The 22,994-nt window shown below is 38.1% G+C and overlaps 1 protein-coding gene across 1 annotated transcript; it reads left to right on the plus strand.

The window, feature by feature from the left end:
* Positions 1–112: 112 nt before the first annotated feature.
* THAP2 (THAP domain containing 2) lies at positions 113–16,477 on the plus strand. The gene is made up of 3 exons (XM_003586032.6): positions 113–417; positions 7,684–7,879; positions 12,497–16,477. Exons 1-3 carry the CDS (start codon positions 347–349, stop codon positions 12,878–12,880), a joined length of 651 nt encoding a protein of 216 aa, XP_003586080.2. The 5' UTR covers positions 113–346; the 3' UTR covers positions 12,881–16,477.
* Positions 16,478–22,994: the final 6,517 nt, after the last annotated feature.

The raw sequence follows: 22,994 nt of genomic DNA on the forward strand, positions 1-22,994 counted from the left end.
TATATAGTCCCACTCCCTTTCGGGAGCCGGGGAGAGGGCGGGTTGCGTCCGCCATGTTGGTGAAGGCAAACGGGAGCGACTGGAGCGCCAGGCTCGTCGGCTTTGCCGGCTCAAGTCCGCCATATTAATAAAGAGAAAGGGCAGGTTGACCCCTCCCGCTCCCCACCAGCTACACACACACACGCACACGCATACACACACATACCCCTTCTTCCCAGCCATCTCTGGCAACTCAGCTCGGTGGGCCCTTCCCCAGCTTCTTTTGCCTAGGGTCCGCCCGAAGGAAGCGTAGCATCCCGTGCCTCAAATCAGGCTTAAGACAGCGCCGAATGAGGTGTAAAGGGAAATGCCGACCAATTGCGCCGCGGCGGGCTGTGCTACTACCTACAACAAGCACATTAACATCAGCTTCCACAGGTAACCTGGGCAGGGAGTGGGGCTGACGGAAACGGGAGTTCCTACACTGGGTATCACTTGTGTGAGAAGAACAAGAGGATTCTACTAGTTCTAACTTAGCTATTAAGTAGCAGGGACGCATCATTTTTGGCTTTTGTGTTTCTCAAATCTGTCCAGTTTTTCTCTCCCTTCGGGGAAGGTTTACTCAAGTTCTGTACAGTGATTAGTCCTTCTCTAGAAAGCGACAGGAGGATATCTTAATTTTCTGCTTTTTTATTTCTTATGTATTCGACCACGTCTTGATGTTAATGACGCCATAAGAGGAAGCGAGATCTTCCTTTTCAAGTCAGCAATCACCTAAAAAGCGGACTACGTTCCCGTTATAATTAGTCAGTTCTCACTAGCTATATTGACATGGGAAGCGTTTAAGATTTCTGATAGTCACATACGGTAACTGCGGAGAAATTGTCATTAATAGCAGTAGAATTAAGCTATGTGAATGAAAATGGAAAAGATAAGATTTCTATTCTTACTAGAACAGAGTAGTATACAAAGAACCCAGGTTACGTTCTTCGTTCGTTTGCTGAAAAGCAGTCAAAATTCTTTAATTCTGTCAAATCAGAACACTGGAAAGCACGTTGAATACTACATGAAATAATGACTCGGTGAACATTTGCCTTCTCTGCAAGTGCGTGCCATATGCTTGAAGAAAAGAAGCATTCAAAAAGTTAAGTACAAACAGTTCTGCATTTATATACTTTGCAACTTAATAAGATCTTAGAATTCAGAAAATGATATCCTTGACCTTTCTTCCCACCTCATTATGACTAAATGTACCCCCTATTAAAAGTTACCACTTAAAAAACAAAATCCTTGTGGTGTTTATGTTTTTCATGTATGTCATGAAAATGTAGTGCTTTATTCATTGATCTATCTAATGTATTAAAAAGCAAAGATATTACTTTGCCAACGAAAGTCCCTGTAGTCAAAGCGATGGTTTTTTCAGTAGTCATGTATGGATGTGACAGTGGGACTATAAAGAAAACTGAGCGCTGAAGAATTGATGCTTTTGAACTGTTGGAGCATCAGTGCGTTGGAGAAGACTTGAGAGTTCCTTGGACTGCAAGATCAAACCAATCAATTCTAAAGGAAATCAGTTCTGAATATTCATTGGAAGGACTAACCCTGAAGATGAAGCTCCAATACTTTGGTCACCTGATGCGAAGCACCCTGATGCTGGGAAAGACTGAAGGCAGGAGAAGAAGGGGAGGACAGAGAATGAGATGGTTGGATGGCGTTACCAACTCATGGATATGAGTTTGAGCAAGCTTGGGGAGTTGGTCATGCACAGGGAAGCCCAGCATGCTGCAGTCCATGGTGGCATCATGGGGCTGCAAAGAGTCGGACACAACTAAGTGACTGAACTGAACTGAATATGTGCCAAGCTCTTAGCACCTGACACGGTGCTAAGGATCCAGAAAATTCTTAACCTTCCTGGACTTGGAATAAGAAAGACAGACATAAATAATTATGGTTAAATGCCACAGAAGAGACTTTCAGGGAGTCCTAATTTAGCTTTGGAAAGTCAAATAACACTTCTCAAAGGATGTGAAATTTCAAATGAGAGCAAAAGATGACATATATCTGGTCCTGTACAATACTTTTAAGGATTTTCTGTTTTATCCAGTGAGTTCTTGAGTAGCTATGGAAGGCTTACAAAGAATGGAGTGATTAGATTTCCATATTAAAAAGCCCTCAGGCTGCAGTGTAGCAAATTACAGTGTTACCTAAAGTGCTGGTTAAGCATCATCATGAGATGAATTTGATGAGAAAGGAGCTTATTACAGAATGTTAGCATACCTACTATTTCACAGGGAAATCCTGATGCAGCTCAGTGGAACTAAACAATGTACTTCTGATGCTGACACAATCAGCCCTAGATTGATAGAGAAAAAAGTTAGGACCCTGTAATAAAATAAGGGAGACTCAGTGGCCTAGACTAGAGTAGTACTGAGAGTAGGGATGGGAAGAAGTGGACAGATTTGAGAAATGTTTGAGGAGAAATTATTGTATATGGTAATTTGATTTGGAAAATGAGGAAGAGGGTGGAGTCACGGCACCAGCAAGGAATGTTTAGGAGATGTGGTACACTAACACACCTCCTTTCCACGTTTGACCATTTGCTTGCTATGAAATTAACATATTCATGTGTCACCTCAGAAGTTTAGGCCTTAAAATAGCATTATTCATAATGAAATTAATTCCTATTTCATAATTAACATTTAATTCACTCCTTTCCTAGGCCATTGGTAGACTCTATCCCCGTATACAACTTACATTGCCTAAACTTATTGTCCCCATTTTTCTTCTCTCTTCCTCAGCCCATTCCAGACTGAGTCTCCCCAGTAATCTTTGGAAACTGTTCTTGCTAACATGAATTGTCACTCCTACATCTTTTTTCATGGCATGTGATCATTTCCTCCCTGAAATACTCTCTACTTTGAATTATTTGACACTAATTTTGTGATTTTCATCTTACTTCCTTGGCCTAAGTTCAGTCTCCTCTACCACTCTATCGCCTAGCCCATTCTCATCAAAAGGATTGCAGCTGTTCCTATGGTCTTGGTTAATATTTACTTGTTGATGCCTCCTAAATGCCTCCTAAATTTGTACTTCCAGTCCAAATCTCCAATGGGTTTTAGACCTTTAGATGAAGTGTCTCAATTATTTCCCCCATCTCTTCAGTTCCTCACATTCAGCACACTAAAACTGTACTCTTGAACTTGTCCTTCCCCAAAAACTACATTTCCCATATTCCCTTTCTCATAAAAGGAAACACCAGCCACCCAGAAGCTGAGAGGTTATCCTCCCTTGACTTCTTACCATTCCCTCTCAATTGAGTATTAAAACAACTTCTTAAGTGGTTCACTGCTTCCATTCATGTCCTTCTAACTGCTCTTTTATAGTAAATGGTGTGTTGCTAAATGTTTAACAACAGGATCTCCGGGGAAGGGCAAAAGCCCTGATTTGTAGTGTTTGTCCAATTTGCAGGATATAAATACTCCCAACCATAACTGGTTTTAAGCTACCAACATGACATCACTGATAGTGGAGTTGGGAAGAAATGTACAATATTACCCTATTCTGTATCATTTATTTCATACAGGTTTCATACATATAAGTAACCTAAGAGTGTAGATAATAGTAAAATAACTAGGTGCTGGGTTTTTAATATGTATTACCTTTGTTTTTAATCTACTTAAATGCAAACTTACATAATTTTTAATCATGGCTGTGTTTAACAACCAGTTAAAACATTTTCTGTTAACAGTCACCTCTAAATTAGGTTCTTGATGACTTACCAATACCATTTTGGATAAAATTCAAAATCACTCTTTATCTTAGCAGGCCCTCCATCATCATTTCATGTCATAACACTTCCCTGTACCCAAGATACTCTTTTTTTCACTACTACCATTTCCCTAGCTAATTCCCATACTCTCTTAAGGCTTCTTGGTGAAATTAGCTCTTCCTATTATGGTTCCATGCAATCCTGTACTTACCCTTTTCTAAGTTCATATAATTACGCTTGTAATTACATTTGTAATATTGGGTTGGCCAAAAAGTTCATTCAGGTTTTTCCATAAGACGCTATGGAAAAGCCCAAATGAACTTTTTGGGCCAACCCAATAATAAAAACTATTTATTTAATATTTACCATGTACTATACACTGGGCTGGGCTTCTCTGGTGGCCCAGATGGTAAAGAGACTGCCCGCAGTGCAAGAAGCTTGGGTTCGATCCCTTGGTTAGGAAGATTCCCTGGAGAAGGGAATGGCAACCTACTCCCGTATTCTTGCCTGGAGAATCCCATGGACAGAGGAGCCTGGAAAGCTGTAGTCCATGAGGTCACAGAGTCGGGTAGGACTGAGCAACTAACACACACACACGCACTGAGCTAAGCATTTACTCACATTGTCTCATTTAATTCCTAGAACCCCACTAGGTTCATTATTACTCAACTTTATGGGTGATAAAACTGAGGCCTAAAAAGGTTAAACAACATCCTTAAAGTCACCCAGCTATTATATGAAGGATCCAGGATTGATACCTGGTTTGATTCCAGAGAAACTGTTCTTGGCCACTCTTTTCTGCTACCTCAAGCTGTTTGATTCTGTACCTTCCTCATTACAGTATACCCTCAAAAAAGGGGGATATCATAAAGGTAGGTCAGTTTTATTTAGCACCATGTCTTCAGTGCCTAGGACAGTGCTTGGAATGTTAGAGACATTCAGTTATTTATTAAAGACCCTAGCAAAGTAGCACTGTTTAAAATACTGAGTGATTTTCCAAAACATCTAATGCTTCTGAAAGCCTGCTTCTATTTTTGTGTAGCAAAGAATATATCCATCTATTAACACTACTTCACTTATTTAAAACTAATATTTACAGGATTTATTATTACTTAAATTCAGCTTACAGGCTGTTTCACTCACCCTTTGGGTTTGCTGGGAAAAAATCCAAACAACATGTGAAAAACATAATTCAGGTTAATCTTTATAAAACATTATCCAAACTAAAATATAAAATTGTTGATTATTCTTATTTTATTTCAACACAGATAATCTGAAGATTATTTAGTAATGCCAAACTCCACTAGCTTGTGTATTCATTGATTCACTCAGAAAAGTTTATTGAATGCTTACTTAACAGGATAAAGTAGTGAAATAAACAGCTTCTAACCAGGAGAAACCTGTGATCTAGTGGTGGAGATAGTAAACAGTTGGAATTCAGTTATATTTGTACTATATGATACAGGAACATCTAACCAAGTCTTCTGATCATGAAAAACTTGTTAGGAAAATGAGTATTATTTAATACTATTATGTAAGTACTATTATTTAATAGTACTCAGTACTATTAAACTGAGTATTAAACGAAGTAGAATTTGATGAAGTTAAGGTCCAGTTGGAGGCATTGATTTCATTATTTAAAAAAGAGCTAAAGGTGGGTATGAAAAATAATATCTGACAGTCTTCATATATCTGAAGAGTCTCATACAAACGCTAATACAATAGTACTAGAGGGAGGAGGGTTCAGGATGGGGAACACATGAGAAATAAAGGAATAAAAAAAAAAGAATGAAGGTGTAAAGTATTTAATATTACTGGTGATAAAAAAGTGACAGTAAACACCCTTACTATAAAAAAAAAAAAAAAATAGTACTGATGCTGCTGCTAAGTCGCTTCAGTCGTGTCCGACTCTGTGCGACCCCACAGACGGCAGCCCACCAGGCTCCCCCGTCCCTGGGATTCTCCAGGCAAGAACACTGGAGTGGGTTGCCATTTCCTTCTCCAATGCATGAAAGTGAAAAGTCAAAGTGAAGTCGCTCAGTTGTGTCTGACTCCTAGCGACCCCATGGACTGCAGCCTACCAGGCTCCTCCGTCCACGGGATTTTCCAGGCAAGAGTACTGGAGTGGGGTGCCATTGCCTTCTCCGATAGTACTTATTTATTCTGAGCCTTTATTGAGGTCCCAGCAAGAAGTGTGCTAATGAATTAATAGCTTAATTTTTAGCTCAGTCCTCAGGAGGATTTTCAAATCATTAAATATTGGAACAGAGCTTTGAAGTGAGAATACATTATTGTTAAGAAATGAGAGCTAACAGAGTAGATTACTTCTCCATCAGAAGTGTCTAATGAAATAGAATAAAAGTACCTTACGACAATACAGGAACTGTAGAGTGACATACAAATGCTGCCTTCAGATCAGGGTGTATTTGAGGTTGTGGGGAATGGGGACATGAGATGGCAGGGTGTATAGGTAAACCTGGGCTTTCATCACTGTGCCCCTCCCTGCTGGTAATTTGAGCAACCCTAGTATATCTAATATAGCCAAAGCTGTTCTAGTGAATCTTCAGCTGGGGGCTTTGGAGCCACAGGATCTTCTAACATAAATTTAATGGTTCTTTTTAGGCACTAGTGAGTTCATAATTAATACTTAAAGGATAAGGTAGTCAAACTAAAGGGTTCAGTTCAAACTTATTGCATGTGAATGTTGATTCTTCTATTTCCAAGTCCGTCAACACAGGGGCTTCCCTGATAGCTCAGCTGGTAAGGAATCTGCTGCTATGCAGGAGACCCTGGTTCAATTCCTGGATTGGGAAGATGTGTTGGAGAAGGGATAGGCCACCCACGCCAGTATTTTTGGGCTTCCCTGGTGGCTCAGCTGGTAAAGAATCCACCTGCAGTGCAGGAGACCTGGGTTCAGAACCCCTGGGTTGGGAAGATCCACTGGAGAAGGGAACAGCTACCCACTCCAGTATTCTGGCCTGGAGAATTCCGTGGACTCTGTAGTCGATGGGGTCACAAAGAGTGGGACACAACCAAGCAACTTTCACTTCACAGCACAGCTGCCTTCAGAATTTTTAGAAGTCCCTTATATTTTTCTCTTCCTTAACAGCTGTACACTGGGTGATATCACTGTATTTTATGTTTGAAATAAATAGGAAAAACATTCCAACTGGCTTGTCATTAGTGTTTTACTTCTTGTAGTAATTGTGCTTTCAACTGTACTACATAGCTTAAGAGTTCATTTTTCAAAAATATATGCAGTTTAACTTCATGAAAGTAGTATAGTATAGTATTAATTTATATATTCTATATTTATAGTAACTAAGCACATTTTTGTTGAGTCCCAACTATTTGCAAGGCAATACCTAAGTGGTAAAGATAGATAAAAAGATATAATGATCCGTGTCCTCAAGAAACTGATCATCTTTCATTTCACTGGAAATTTTTTAAAATGAAAAATTACAAAGCATGTGGTAAGTATCATAATGAACACAGAGGGAGGAATACCAGAATCTGTCTTGATAAAATTTAATCTGTGGATTATCTGAGTTGTCTTGACCATGTATATCAACAGCAGATCAAATCATTGTGAAATGATTCCTGCTTACAATGGTTTCACATAAATTTGAATTGTTTTACTTATTTTTTCTCCCTTGTTAAGGACTAGTTTGGGAAGAAATGTCTCTTTTTAAGACCTTGAAAAACTGATCTACTTAAGTTAGTTTTTTATTAAGTTTTAAGAACTTATAAAAATGAACATGAATTGGTTTCTGTTCCAGTGTTTGGATATTAGAAATTTTTAATTTGTTATATAAATGGAAGACATTTTAAATTGTTCATTTTTCAAAATTTCTTTTGACTATTTAGTGCAACCAGAAGTGTGTGATAGTTGGAATTTGAGTTGCCCTTTTTTTCTTTTTTTTTTTTTTTTTAAGGTTTCCTTTGGATCCTAAAAGAAGAAAAGAATGGGTCCGCCTGGTTAGGCGCAAAAATTTTGTGCCAGGAAAACATACTTTTCTTTGTTCAAAGCACTTTGAAGCTTCCTGTTTTGACCTAACAGGACAAACTAGACGACTTAAAATGGATGCTGTTCCAACCATTTTTGATTTTTGTACCCATATAAAGTCCATGGTAGGTAATGCTGCTTTTCTTTAACTCCATTTTTAGAATCCATCCTTTTTTGTTTGTAAAATGGAATGATTCAGAATATATTGAAATTCAAATATAATACTGTAGCTCAAGGAAGTTGGAAAATTGCAGTAAAGATGCAGGCTAGAATTAGTGCTCAGATCTCCTGATTCTATTATTCTTTCCCCAATCCAAACTGTTTTATCATATCGGAATTCTACATTATTGTTAATTCTTATCAATAACTGACCCATTGGTTAAACTGAAAAATCTTAATGAAACCTCTAGCATCATTCTGCCCTGGTTTTAGGATGACATACAAATAATGTGTGATAAGTGCTTTCATGGCAGCACACCCAAAGAATACCAGAGTCAGACCAAAGAATATAAGGTCAGAGGGAGGCGTAACAGAAAACTTTGTAGAACTCCAGCATTTAGATTGGGTTTGAGCTTGGAGTTTGGAACTTAGGAGAGAGTTCTTGACCTTGCACAGGGCAGCTGCAGTAGTACAAACAGAACAAAAACTAATGAGTTGAGGGATGAGTGGAAAATAAGTATGAGCAAGTGATACTTATTTGTATCTTATTTGAAGGGGAAATTTATTTGAAGGAGAAATTTAAGGTATAGTATGAATGGATTAAAACAATGTTTTATCTACTCAAGGAAGATCTGATCAGAAAAGAGAAAAGCTAGCTGCGAAAGACAGGGTCACTGAAATGTTAAGGGGTAGAATGAACAAAAAAAATGTAAAAAATTTAGCTTTGAAAAAAAGGACAGATATCTTTTCCTCTGAAAGAGGAAAAAAAAAAAACTGCTTTTCTTGAGTTATTTTTGATGGGTAAATTTGTAAATCTACATGGTTAATATCTGAATGGGAGAGAAGAGAGAGGAGATTGTGGTAAACTAATTATTAATGTTAACATCACAGATATTAGAAAAGCTCCAGGATGGCAAGCATTTCACTTCTGAATCCTCAACCTCAAATAGTGCCTGGTACATAGTACACACTCAGATGTTTGTTGAATTTGAAGTATACCTTGGTTTTGACACTTTGATCATTTATTCTTTCAACAGATATTTACTAAGCTTTACATATGTCGAAATCCAAGTTAGATGCTGGGAATATAAAGATGAAAATGGAGCTCCTGCCAGTTGTTTTAGGCAGAAAGAATGCCAGTTTTTAGGTTTCATGAGGACAGGAACCATATTTATCTTACTTGTTCACTGTTGTGTTGTTTCAATAAATGTTTGTTGAATGAATGAAAGACACAAAGTTATGAAATTGATGACATAATGTGGGAACTAAAAGTGTTTTAATATTTTTGGAATAAAAATTAGGATGGTGAATGGCAGAATGGGGTGAGATCCTAAATGGTATAGTATGCCATGTAAAGATTTTTTTGTTCTTTAGAAAATAGGCAAAGAAGAATGTAGCCAGTATTAAAACATCAAATCTGTTACAAAATTATGCTAGTGGCAGAAAATAGATTCAGTTCAGTTTAGTCGTGTCCGACACTTTGTGACCCCATGAACCGTAGCACACCAGGCCTCCCTGTCCATCACCAACTCCCAGAGTTCACTCAAACTCATGTCCATCGAGTCGGTGATGCCATCCAGCCATCTCATCCTCTGTCGTCCCCTTCTCTTCCTGCCCCCAATCTTTCCCAGCATCAGGGTCTTTTCAAATGAGTCAGCTCTTCTCATGAGGTGGCCAAAGTATTGGAGTTTCAGCTTCAACCTCAGTCCTTCCAATGAACACGCAGAACTGATATCCCTTATGATGGACTGGTTGGATCTCCTTGCAGTCCAAGGGACTCTCAAGAGTCTTCTCCAACACCACAGTGCAAAAGCATCAATTCTTCTACGCTCAGCATTCTTTATAGTCTAGCTCTCATATCCATATATGACTACTGGAAAAACCATAGCCTTGCCTAGACGGACCTTTGTTGACAAAGTAACGTTTTTACTTTTTAATATGCTGTCTAGGTTGGTCATAACTTTCCTTCCAAGGAGTAAGCGTCTTTTAATTTCATGGCTGCAGTCACCATCTGCAGTGCTTTTGGAGCCCCCAAAAATAAAGTCACCCACTGTTTGCACAGTTTCCCCATCTATTTCCCATGAAGTGATGGGACCGGATGCCGTGATCTTAGTTTTCTGAATATTGAGCTTTAAGTCAAGTTTTTCATTCTCCTCTTTCACTTTCATTAAGAGGCTCTTTAGTTCCTCTTCACTTTGTGCCATAAGGGTGATGTCATCTGCGTACCTGAGGTTATTAATATTTCTCCTGGTAATCTTGATTCCAACTTGTGCTTCTTCCAGCCCAGGCCTTTTCATGATGTACTCTGCATATAAGTTAAATGAGCAGGGTGACAATATACAGCCTTGACGAACTCCTTTTCCTATTTGGAACCTGTCTGTTGTTCCATGTCCAGTTCTAACTGTTGCTTCCTGACCTGCATACAGGTTTCTCAAGAGGCAGGTCAGGTGGTCTGGTATTCCCATCTCTTGAAGAATTTTCCACAGTTTGTTGTGATCCACACAGTCAAAGGCTTTGGCGTAGTCAATAAAGCAGAAATAGATGTTTTTCTGGAACTCTCTTGCTTTTTCAATGATCCAGCAGATGTTGGCAATTTGATTTCTGGTTCCTCTAACTTTTCTAAAACCAGCTTAAACATCTAGAAGTTCACGGATCACGTATTGCTGAAGCCTGGCTTGGAGAATTTTGAGCATTACTTTACTAGCGTGTGACATGAATGCAATTGTGTGGTAGTTTGAGCATTCTTTGGCATTGCCTTTCTTTGGGATTGGAATGAAAACTGACCTTTTCCAGTCCTGTGGCCACTGCTGAGTTTTCCAAATTTGCTGACATACTGAGTGCAGCACTTTCACAGCATCATCTTTTAGGATTTGAAATAGCTAAACTGGAATTCCATCACCTCCACTAGCTTTGTTCGTAATGATGCTTCCTAAAGCCCACTTGACTTCACATTCCAGGATGCCTGGCTCTAGGTGAGTGATCACACCATATTCCTGATTATCTTGGTTGTGAAGCTCTTTTTTGTACAGTTCTTCTGTGTATTCTTGCCACCTCTTCTTAATATCTTCTGCTTCTGTTAGGTCCATACCATTTCTGTCCTTTATCAAGCCCATCTTTGCACGAAATGTTCCCTTGGTATCTCTAATTTTCTTGAGAGCTCTCTCGTCTTTCCCATTCTACTGTTTCCCTCTATTTCTTTGCATTGATTGCTGAGGAAGGCTTTCTTATCTCTCCTTGCTATTCTTTGGAACTCTTCATTCAAATGGGTATAGCTTTCCTTTTCTCCTTAGCTCTTTGCTTCTCTTCTTTTCACAGCTATTTGTAAGGCCTCCTCAGACAGCCATTTTGCTTTTTTGCATTTCTTGGGGATGGTCTTGATCCCTGCCTCCTGTACAATGTCACGAACCTCCATCCATAGTTCATCAGGCACTCTGTCTATGAGATTTAGTCCCTTAAATCTATTTCTCACTTTCACTGTATAATCATAAGGGATTTGATTTAGGTCATAACCTGAATGGTCTAGTGGTTTTCCCTACTTTCGTCACTTTAAGTCTGAATTTGGCAATAAGGAGTTCATGATCTGAGCCACAGTCAGCTCCTGGTCTTGTTTTTGCTGACTGTATAGAGCTTCACCATCTTTGGCTGCAAAGAATATAATAGATCTGATGTCGGTGTTGACCATCTGGTGATGTCCATGTGTAGAGTCTTCTCTTGTGTTGTTGGAAGAGGGTGTTTGCTATGACCAGTGTGTTCTCTTGGCAAAACTATTAGCCTTTGCACTGGTTCATTCTGTACTCCAAGGCCAAATTTGCCTGTTACTCTAGGTGTTTCTTTACTTCCTACTTTTGCATTGCAGCCCCCTATAATGAAAAGGACATCTTTTTGCAGTGTTAGTTCTAAAAGGTCTTGTAGGTCTTCATAGAACCGTTCAACTTCAGCTCTTCAGCATTACTGGTCAGGGAAATAGATTAGTGAGGATTAAAATGAGCCCAGAGATCAATAAAGTTTTTAATATATTCAAGCTAGACATGAATGATATGGGCCTGATGTGGGTAGTAGCATTAAGAATGATGGGAAGATTCTAAACATCCTGATGAGATATTTAGGTAGAATTAATAGGACTTGATGACTACCTGAATGAAAGAAATTAAAGGGAAAAAAGGGTCCTCGGGTTTCTTATCTGGACAGAAGTTTTCTAGCCAGATCTTAAATCCTTGATAGTATGATATAACTGTGCATAATTAATAAGTAAACCTATTCAGGAGCTTGATTCTTAGGTATGTCTTTATTAAGTAGGATCACAGGTCTGAAATATTAATCAAATTGAGAGAATAGTATTTAAAAAGAGATCAAATCAGTATCACAAATGTCTAAATGCATTCTATATTGGTCTTGGTGAGAATATTGCAAATAAAATTTTTAAATCTATAGAATCATATTCAGTTATTTGAAAGAAACCTGGGAAGGGCATTGTCTGGTTCCAAAAAGAGCAGTTTAAGTACTGTTATCCAAAATTGGACAGAATTTGCTTTTTTGTGATATTCCGTAATTTATATTCAACCCTCTGATTTTATTTGGCTCAGAAACTCAAGTCAAGGAATCTTTTGAAGAAAAACAACAGTTGTACACCAACCGGACCATCTAATTTAAAATCAAGCATTAGTAGTCAGCAAGTACTACTTGAACACAGTTATGCCTTCAGGAATCCTATGGAAGCAAAAAAAAGGATAATTAAACTGGAAAAGGAGATAGCAAGCTTAAGAAGGAAAATGAAAACTTGCCTACAGAAAGAACGCAGAGCAACTCGAAGATGGATTAAAGCCGCGTGCTTGGTGAAGAATCTGGAAACAAATAATGCATTACGTAAGGGCACATCAGAATACATTTTACCAGCAGCCTTAAACAGTCTTGCTTTGGAAGATTTCAAGATTCTTGAACAAGATCAACAGGGTAAAACATTATCATAGTTCTCTAAATCTGAAACAGACCAAGAGTACGTTCATTTAGGATTTGTTACTTAAACTCCATTCTATTCACAAGTAAAGACAATTAAAGAAATTATTCCAAAATTGAGTAGTTAATAAAGTTTTACTTGAAGTAACAACATTACTGTATAATTTATGAAGACTTGATTACAAAAAAATGGAGAACTTTCTATGAAACATTTAAATGAGAATAGAAGTGCCTTATCGTGAGAATTACATACTTAAAACTTTTGCTAGAAAACTTAATATTTGTAGAATGTTTTGTGTTTTTGTTTTTTTAACCTCTTTAAAGAACAGTCTATTACAAGTAATGTTTTTAATTTATATTATAAAAAAATTTTTTCCTGTACCAAAGTTGGGATATTACATTCTAAGTAATTTGCCTAGTAGGGATTAACTGACATATAACTGTAAAATTGTTCAGTTTTTTATTAATTGAATTATTGTTATTGGCACTGTGATTGGGAAAAATTATAGGGAAAAACCCCCTGAAATACAGGGCAAATTATTTTATTTAAACTTTCTATATCTTCTTATCTGTAAAATAAGCTAATCATGGCCTCCATCATAACAAAATTAGCTTTTGCAATATCTGGTAAAATATTTTGAAAATAATATTTTCAAATGTAAAGTACCTTTGAGTTATCCAAGTACCTCAGGCTTCTAAAAACTGGTAGCTGGTTATAGTCACCTTCTGAGAAAATATGCTATGAAATAACACAGAGATTGAGATCTAGCTTTTTACTTTAACTGAACACAAAGATAAATATACCACATTTTTCTCATAAATAAAAATACATTTTCAGTTTCAAAGTTGATGCATTAATAGGCAAACATGCTATAAAGTTTCATGTTAGAAATACTCCCTCTATCACCACGTGTATTGATACCAAAATTCTTAAGCTTTCTTTTTTTTCTATAAACCCATAATAGAATTGAATTATGGAAAAGTACTTACCAGATTGTATCTCCACAGCTTATAACCTAAAATGGAATTAATTTATCTTACATATCAGTTTGCTTTTTATCTCTTTTAGTAAGTAGAGTAACCATACTGCATAAGGGAAATGAAGTGTAGATCTCTATAAAAATTCTTGTGTCTCTGATAAAGCTATACAGGTGCTAATTATTTTACAACAGAATTATTTTATCAGAACTCTTCTTATAGTTTCCACTTGAACAATTAAAGGGTTTGCCTTATTTTGCCAGATAAATGTTTAGTAAGAGCCCTTCAAACAGCTTTGGTCAAATCATATAAAAATTTATTAATGAACAATCAGGTTAACCAGGCCTAACTTGAGTTTCTGACAACAACATATGAAAGTACCATATATATAATCACATATTACTGTAAATCTTTCCCATAAGGTCATGGCTCCTTGATGATAAAAAAGTTTTTATAACATTTGCTTAAATCCTAGCAACAGTCTTTTTAGATTATTTACACCCTTTAACTCTACTAGAGGCACTCCTACTAGAGTGTTAGGAGTGCCTACTAGAGTTAACAAAAGCAGTGGTAGGAAAGATCTCTTTTAGTTTACATCAGGCACTTGAAGTAAATATTTAAGAAAATCCTTTTGTGTATAGTGTAAACCTTGTTAGTCATGTTATCTTTAATACTGGATTTCACTTCTTGGAATTGTCCTTTCATGTTTTCAACTGTCTTTATGTGGTTTCAAACATAATCATCAATACTTACCATTTCTGTACTTCAAAATAAGTTGGGTACATAATCATTTAAACATAAACTATGTTTTCCAAACATAAACTCTCATGTGGTTCACCACCCCTCCCCAGTACAAAACAAAACACCAATGCAGGCTGATTCCCATGTACAATAGTACCTTAATATCTTAATATAACATTTTTTAAATCACAAAAATGAACCATTATAAAATACAACAAACTTTTGGCACATTAACTTGACTTCATTATTATTTGAGAGCACTGAATAAACTACCACTCAGTACATTTTTTGCTGTTTTTTCCCCATGGCATTTTCATGTCACTGTTCTGATAACATGCTACAAACTCTGTCTGCATCAAGTTATGTTAACATGTATCTGTCTGCCTTAAAACTACTTTCATTCATAGAGAAAATCAAAGGAGTTTAGTTTTACTTTAAAAATTAAAGGAATCTTTTAAAATCCTGTTTTCAGTTTGTTGATAAACTTATCACTTAGCCCGTATATCATGAAACTCATCAAAATTATAGTAGCTCTTTGTCCTCTGCTGTACACATATATCCTGTTTTATGTCCATCATTCATGCTGTGTCTGGTAGGCACTAACCTTTACAGAGAACCAGCCAAAGGCTAGGAATTTGATATAAAGATGAATATGACATGATTTTTCTGCCCTTAAGTTGCTCAAAGTCTTTTGAGAGAAACAAATACTATTTATAATACAATATGATAAATGCTATGAAAGAGGTGTGTGTGAAGTGCTTTGGTAAATGCCATTAAATTGGAATTTAATAAGAACATGTAAACTTTAGACCTTTTTATAATAGTTTTCTTTTGAAATAAATGGATTTCTTATAATGACTTACCAAAGGAGATTTTGTAGAACATGGGTGTTAAGGTGAATTACTAGTGTTTATTTAATGAATTGTAAAACTTTCCTCCCATTAAAATGAACACTGAACAAATTTGTTGTTCATGATATCTTGTTAAAAGGGAAACATAACTAAGTGAAATATTATATCAAAGACAAAATTGGAGTTTATTTGATATTTGATATTTTTACTAAACAACAAGCCCTACTATCACAAATTTAAAAAAAAAATAGTTTTAAATCAGAGTCTTCAAGTTAACAATGCACTATGGCAACAATTAGTTCTCTTGTTCTTTACAAATATTCTGTGTGGTAGGTGGTGTTATCTCTAATTTATAGATGAAGAAATCTTTGTTAATGTAATTATTCAGACATTTATAATGTATCTGGCACAAAGGGAAGAAATGCAGTGATCAAGAAAGTTCTAGGTTGAACACTGGTCTTCAGCCTCCAAATCCTATTCTCTGACCTCTACATTATAACCCTCTGTTAACTACATCATTAAAATAGGGCAGGTCATGTGTTTCAAAAAACTAAAAAAATATTGTGTGTATAAATATATATAGATACATAGATATACAGTAACGACAGTCTGATCATTGTTGATCTCTTCTAGGTAGACTTTATAATGCTGGGGGTTTTTTTAATCTCACTTCTCAATCTTAGAATACGGGTAAATTGTAATTTTGGTATAATATACAAAATGGTTCCTCTTTATGTCAGATTATGGGATTCTTTTGGCATTTAGACGTTGAAAACTATAAAATTAAGGAATTTATAATATATTAAACAGCTGCGTATTGTTTTCACACACAAAAAAATGTATTCTGAGTATGTTGATTCTAAAACTTTTCTAAGGAAATTACTGTCATGCCTATTATTTCTAAAATATGTACATAAACATTTCCGTGGAAATCCTTCCCTTAAATTGAACCCCTGAAATACTTTAATAGAAGTCCCTCTCCTTAAGTTGAAGCAAACTGTAAGCAAAATAAAGATATGTAAAGCCTAGAAGAGGAATTATCATTTCATTTTATGGCTCAAATTATATCTAAACATACATTATAGTTTATTTTCACTGTTTTAAATACTGGTTATACAATCTACACCAGAAATATGAAGGGCTATAAAAATTTATGTCTCTCCTCACAATAATTTGAGGCTCACACACTCAAGATTGTAGATACACTTGAGGTGAAAATCGCTCAGTCGTGTCCGACTCTTTGCGACCCCATGGACTGGAGCCTGCCAGGCTCCTCTGTCCGTGGAATTCTCCAGGCAAGAATACTGGAGTGAGTAGCCATTCCCTTCTCCAGGGTATCTTCACAACCCAGGGATTGAACCTAAGCCTCCTGCATTGCAGGCAGATTCTTTACCGTCAGAGCAACCAGGGAAGACCATAGATATCCTTCAGGTCAGTTCAGTCACTCTGTCGTGACCGACTCTTTGTGACCCCATGAATTGCAGAACACCAGGCCTCCCTCTCCATCACCAACTCCCGGAGTTCACTCAAACTCATGTCCATCGAGTCAGTGATGCCATCCAGCCATCTCATCCTCTGCCGTCCCCTTCTCCTCCTCCCCCCAATCCCTCCCAGCATCAGAGTCTTTTCCAATGAGTCAACGATTTGCATGAGGTGGCCAAAGTACTGGAGTTTCAGCTTTAGCATCAGTCCTTCCAAAGAACACCCAGGGGTGCTCTCCTTTAGAATGGACTGGTTGGATCTCCTTGCAGTCCAAGGGACTCTCAAGAGTCCTTCAACACCACAGTTCAAAAGCATCAATTCTTCGGTACTTAGCTTTCTTCACAGTCCAACTCTCACATCCATACATGACCACTGGAAAAACCATAGCCTTGAGTAGATGGACCTTTGTTGGCAAAGTAATGCCTCTGCTTTTGAATATGTTAATCTAGGTTGGTCATACCTTTCCTTCCAAGGAGTAAGCGTCTTTTCATGGCTGCAGTCACCATCTGCAGTGATTCTGGAGCCCAAAAAAATAAAATCACCCATTGTTTCCACTGTTTCCCCATTTATTTCCCATGAAGTGATGGGACCAGATGCCATGATCTCAGTTTTTTTAATGTTGAGCTTAAAGCCAACTTTTTCACTCTCCTCTTTCACTTTCATCAAGAGGCTTTTTAGTTCCTCTTCACTTTCTGCCATAAGGGTGGTGTCATCTGCATATCTGAGGTTATTGATATTTCTCCCAGCAATCTTGATTCCAGCTTGTGCTTCTTCCAGCCCAGGGTTTCTCATGATGTACTCTGAATATAAGTTAAATAAGCAGGGTGACAATATGCAGCCTTGACGTATTCCTTTTCCTATTTGGAACCAGTCTGTTGTTCCATGTCCAGTTCTAACTGTTGCTTCCTGACCTGCATACAGGTTCCTCAAGAGGCAGGTCAGGTGGTCTGGTATTCCCATCTCTTTCAGAATTTTCCACAGAAGCACGCTGGCTATGACAGACCACGCAGAAGCATGGCGGAGAGGAGCTACCCCTCACCCAAGGTCAGGGGCAGCAGCCAGGAGGAGCTACCCCACGTCCAAGGAGCGATGGCTGCAACTGTGCAGGAGGGTGCAGGAGGGTCAAGAGGTGCTACTCCACGTTCAAGGTCAGGAGGGGCAGCCGTGAGGAGACATAACCCCTCGTCCAAGGTAAGGAGCAGCGGCTGCCCTTTGCTGGAGCAGCCGTGAAGAGATACCCCACGTCCAAGGTAAGAGAAACCCAAGTAAGACAGTAGGTGTTGCGAGAGGGCATCAGAGGGCAGACACACTGAAACCATAATCACAGAAGACTAGTCAGTCTAATCACACGGACCACAGCCTTGTCTAAGTCAATGAAACTAAGCCATACCGTGTGGGGCCACCCAAAATGGGCGGGTCACAGTGGAGAGGTCTGACAGAATGTGGTCCACTGGAGAAGGGAATGGCAAACCACTTCAGTGTTCTTGCCTTGAGAACCCCATGAACAGTATGAAAAGGCAAAATGATAGGGTACTGAAAGAGGAACTCCCCAGGTCGGTAGGTGCCCAATATGCTACTGGAGATCAGTGAAGAAATAACTCCAGAAAGAATGAAGGGATGGAGCCAAAGCAAAAATACCCAGTTGTGGATGTGACTGGTGATAGAAGCAAGGTCTGATGCTGTAAAGAGCAATATTGCATTGGAACCTGGAATGTTAGGTCCATGATTCAAGGCAAGTTGGAAGTGGTCAAACAGGAGATGGCAAGAGTGAATGTTGACATTCTAGGAATCAGCAAACTAAAATGGACTGGAATGGGTGAATTTAACTCAGATGACCATTATATCTACTACTGTGGGCAGGAATCCCTTCGAAGAAATGGAGTAGCCATCGTGGTCAACAAGAGTCTGAAATGCAGTACTTGGATGCAATCTCAAAAATGACACAATGATCTCTATTTGTTTCCAAGGCAAACCATTCAATATCATGGTAATCCAAGCCTGTGCCCCAACCAGTAATGCTGAAGAAGCTGAAGTTGAACGGTTCTATGAAGACCTACAAGACCTTTTAGAACTAACGCCCAAAAAAGATGTCCTTCTCATTATAGGGGACTTCAATGCAAAAATAGGAAGTCAAGAAACACCTGGGATAACAGGCAAATTTGGCCTTGGAATACAGAATGAAGCAGGGCAGAGGCTAATAGTTTTTCCAAGAGAACGCACTGGTCATAGCAAACACCCTCTTCCAACAACACAAGACTCTACACATGGACATCACCAGATGGTCAACACCAAAATCAGACCGATTATATTCTTTGCAGCCAAAGATGGTGAAGCTCTATACAGTCAACAAAAACAAGACTGGGAGCTGACTGTGGCTCAGATCATGAACTCCTTATTGCCAAATTCATACTTAAAGTGAAAAAAGTAGGGAAAACCATTAAACCATTCAGGTATGACCTAAATCAAATCCCTTATGATTATACAGTGGAAGTGAGAAATAGATTTAAGGGACTAGATCTCATAGATAGAGTTGATGAACTATGGACAGAGGTTCATGACATTGTAGAGGAGACAGGAATCAAGACCATCCCCATGGGAAAAAAATGCAAAAAAGCAAAATGGCTGTCTGGGGAGGCCTTACAAATAGCTGTGAAAAGAAGAGAAGAGAAGAGAAAAGCAAAGGAGAAAAGGAAAGATATAAGCATCTGAATACAGAGTTCCAAAGAATAGCAAGGAGAGATAAGAAAGCGTTCCTCAGCGATCAATGCAAAGAAATAGAGGAAAACAACAGAATGGGAAAGACTAGAGATCTCTTCAAGAAAATTAGAGATACCAAGGGAACATTTCACGCAAAGATGGGCTCGATAAAGGACAGAAATGGTATGGACCTAATAGAAGCAGAAGATATTAAGAAGAGGTGGCAAGAATACGCAGAAGAACTGTACAAAAAAGATCTTCATGACCCAGATAATCACGATGGTGTGATCACTGACCTAGAGCCAGACATCCTGGAATGTGAAGTCAAGTGGGCCTTAGAAAGCATCACTACGAACAAAGCTAGTGGAGGTGATGGAATTCCAGTTGAGCTATTTCAAATCCTGAAAGATGATGCTGTGAAAGTGCTGCACTCAATATGCCAGCAAATTTGGAAAACTCAGCAGTGGCCACAGGACTGGAAAAGGTCAGTTTTCATTCCAATCCCAAAGAAAGGCAATGCCAAAGAATGCTCAAACCGCACAATTGGCACTCATCTCACACACTAATAAAGTAATGCTCAAAATTCTCCAAGCCAGGCTTCAGCAATACATGAACTTCCAGATGTTCAAGCTCATTTTAGAAAAGGCAGAGGAACCAGAGATCAAATTGTCAACATCCACTGGATCATGCAAAAAGGAAGAGAGTTCCAGAAAAACATCTATTTGCTTTATTGACAGTGCCAAAGCCTTTGACTGTGTGGATCACAATTGATATGCTTACTACAGCATTATTTGAATAACAAGGAAATAAGATTATTTTATTAATTTTCTGATTATTAAATATTATTTATACTTTAATTTTAAAAACACTATCTTAAACATTCACTTAAAGATATTAAGCAAACGATAATGAACATGATTCCTGTCCTCAAGTCTGTAGGGAAAAGAATATTCCATTTTTTTATTTCTCCCCTACCATCTCCCTATTGTCCTTTTACAATAAGTTGAATCTAAAACAACATATCAGTCTTAGCTGCCTAGGCTTTTAAAATTTGTGCTCCAAAAGTTAAAAAAAAATAAAAAAACAAATTTGGGTTCAACTTCAAGAAAGCAGATAGGTGCCTGTCTTTTTCTGTTTATTTAAGTAGTTCAGTTCAGTCGCTCAGTTGTGTCCGACTCTTTGCATCCTCATAGACTACAGCACACCAGGCCTCCCTGTCCATCACCAACTCCTGGCGTTTACTCAGACTCATATCCATTGAGTCGGTGATTCTATCCAACTACCTCATCCTCTGTTGTCCCCTTCTCCTCCCACTTTCAATCATTCCCAGCATCAGGGTCTTTTCAAATGAGTCAGCTCTTCGCATCGGGTGGTCAAAATATTGGACTTCCAGCATCAGTCTTTCCAATGAATATTCAGGACAGATTTCCTTTAGGATGGACTGGTTGGATCCTCTTGCAGTCCAAGGGACTCAAGAGTCTCTCCAACACCACAGTTCAAAAGCACCAATTCTTTGGTGCTCAGCTTTCTTTATAGTCTAGCTCTCATATCCATAGATGACTACTGGAAAAACCATAGCTTTGACTAGAAAGACCTTTGTTGGCAAAGTAATGTCTCTGCTTTTGAATATGCTATCTAGCTTGGTCATAACTTTTGTTCCAAGGAGTAAGCGTCTTTTAATTTCATGGCTGCAGTCACCATCTGCAGTGATTCTTGAGCCCCCAAAAATAAAGTCTGTCACTGTTTCTGCTGTTTCCCCATCTATTTGCCATGAAGTGATGGGACCAGATGCCATGATCTTAGTTTTTTGAATGTTGAGCTTTAAGCCAAATTTTTCATTCTCCTCTTTCACTTTCATCAAGAGGCTCTTTAGTTATTTCAGACCTTGTGTTCTCAAAATCCTCCATTCTCATGAATGTTTATTTTCATGCTCTTAACCACCAAATCTTTATATATTGCCTGTACTTTAGCTTTGTCATTTAGCAAACTCGCTATCATGTTTTTAAGTATTAGCTCTGATGCTCCCACTCTGATACTTTCCTATAACATATCAAAGTGACATAAAGCACTTCTCTCCTTAAGTCCTGTTTTATGCATAACTTGGATAAAGTCATCATCTCATTATTATTGTCTACACATCTATTTTCATTTTCTGTGTTTCTTCAAGGCTCTGTGTGTGTTTTGTTTTAGGCTTCAGGGTCTGACATGTATATGTGAAAGTGAAAGTGTTAGTTGCGCCGTCTTGGCCAACTCTTTGCAACCTCATGGACTATGTCGCCAGGCTCCTCTGTCTGTGGGATTGTCCAGGCAAGAATAATGGAGTGGGTAGCCATTCCCTCCACCAGAGGATCTTCTAGACCCAGGGATTGAACCCAGGTCTCCTGCACTGCAGTCAAATGTGTATGTGTGTGATGGTTTAGGCCTGACATGTATATTTTAGCCATTAGCACATTTAGATTTCACAAAATCTAAAACACTCCTTTGGCTTAGATTCAAAGTGATTGTACACAGAACACACTGATATTTTCCTAGCATCAGTTGAGTGGTTTTTGCCAGTAGGATGATTTTTACAATTGGTGGTGGCTGTTTAGTTGCTAAGTCCATGGGATTTCCCAGGCAAGAATACTAGAGTACTATGTATCAAATGTTTACCCCAGAAAATGTTTATGTCAAAAGCCACATAAGTAGGTATTTACATTGTGAAATTTAAAGATTATTAGTCCAACAATCAACTTTCAGGCTGTTGCTCTGATTATTATAACAATTATCAAACTGTGAGGGTTTATGAGGGAAGGAAATCTGTGGTAAAACAACTCTATTGGAAACATTTAAACAAAAGTGTTCAGTTTCTTAACTTCTCAGAGCCTTTACTGCACTCTCCCAGTCCTTTGAGGAAACAAACCTCATATCTGAACCTTAAATTTTATCGGAGGTATTTTGGAGGACTTCCCTCCTGGCTCAGACAGTAAACAATCTGCCTGCAATGCAGGAGACCAGTCGATCCCTGGGTCGAGAAGATTCCTTCAGAGAAGGGAAAGACTACCCACTCCAGTATTCTTCCCTGGAGAATTCCATGGACAGAGAAGCCTGGCAGGCTACAGTCCATGGGGTCCCACAAAGAGTCAGACACAACTGAGCAACTAATACTAAGAATATTTTGGAGGGAAGGTGGGGGGGTCGCGTATGTAATAATATCTTGAGCATAATTTAGAAAATGCTTACCCAGAAATTCTGCTAGAGATGGCTTTTAAAGCAAATAGAAAAAGACTTTGTTGAAATATTTTCAGATTATCAAAGTCTATAAACATTATCAGATTGTAAAATGATGTTTCTTTTTAAAGAATATTTTAATTATGTCAATTCCCCCAAATTGTTTCAG

This window comes from Bos taurus, chromosome 5, assembly GCF_002263795.3.
Source record: "Bos taurus isolate L1 Dominette 01449 registration number 42190680 breed Hereford chromosome 5, ARS-UCD2.0, whole genome shotgun sequence".
Classification (NCBI taxonomy): domain Eukaryota; kingdom Metazoa; phylum Chordata; class Mammalia; order Artiodactyla; family Bovidae; genus Bos; species Bos taurus.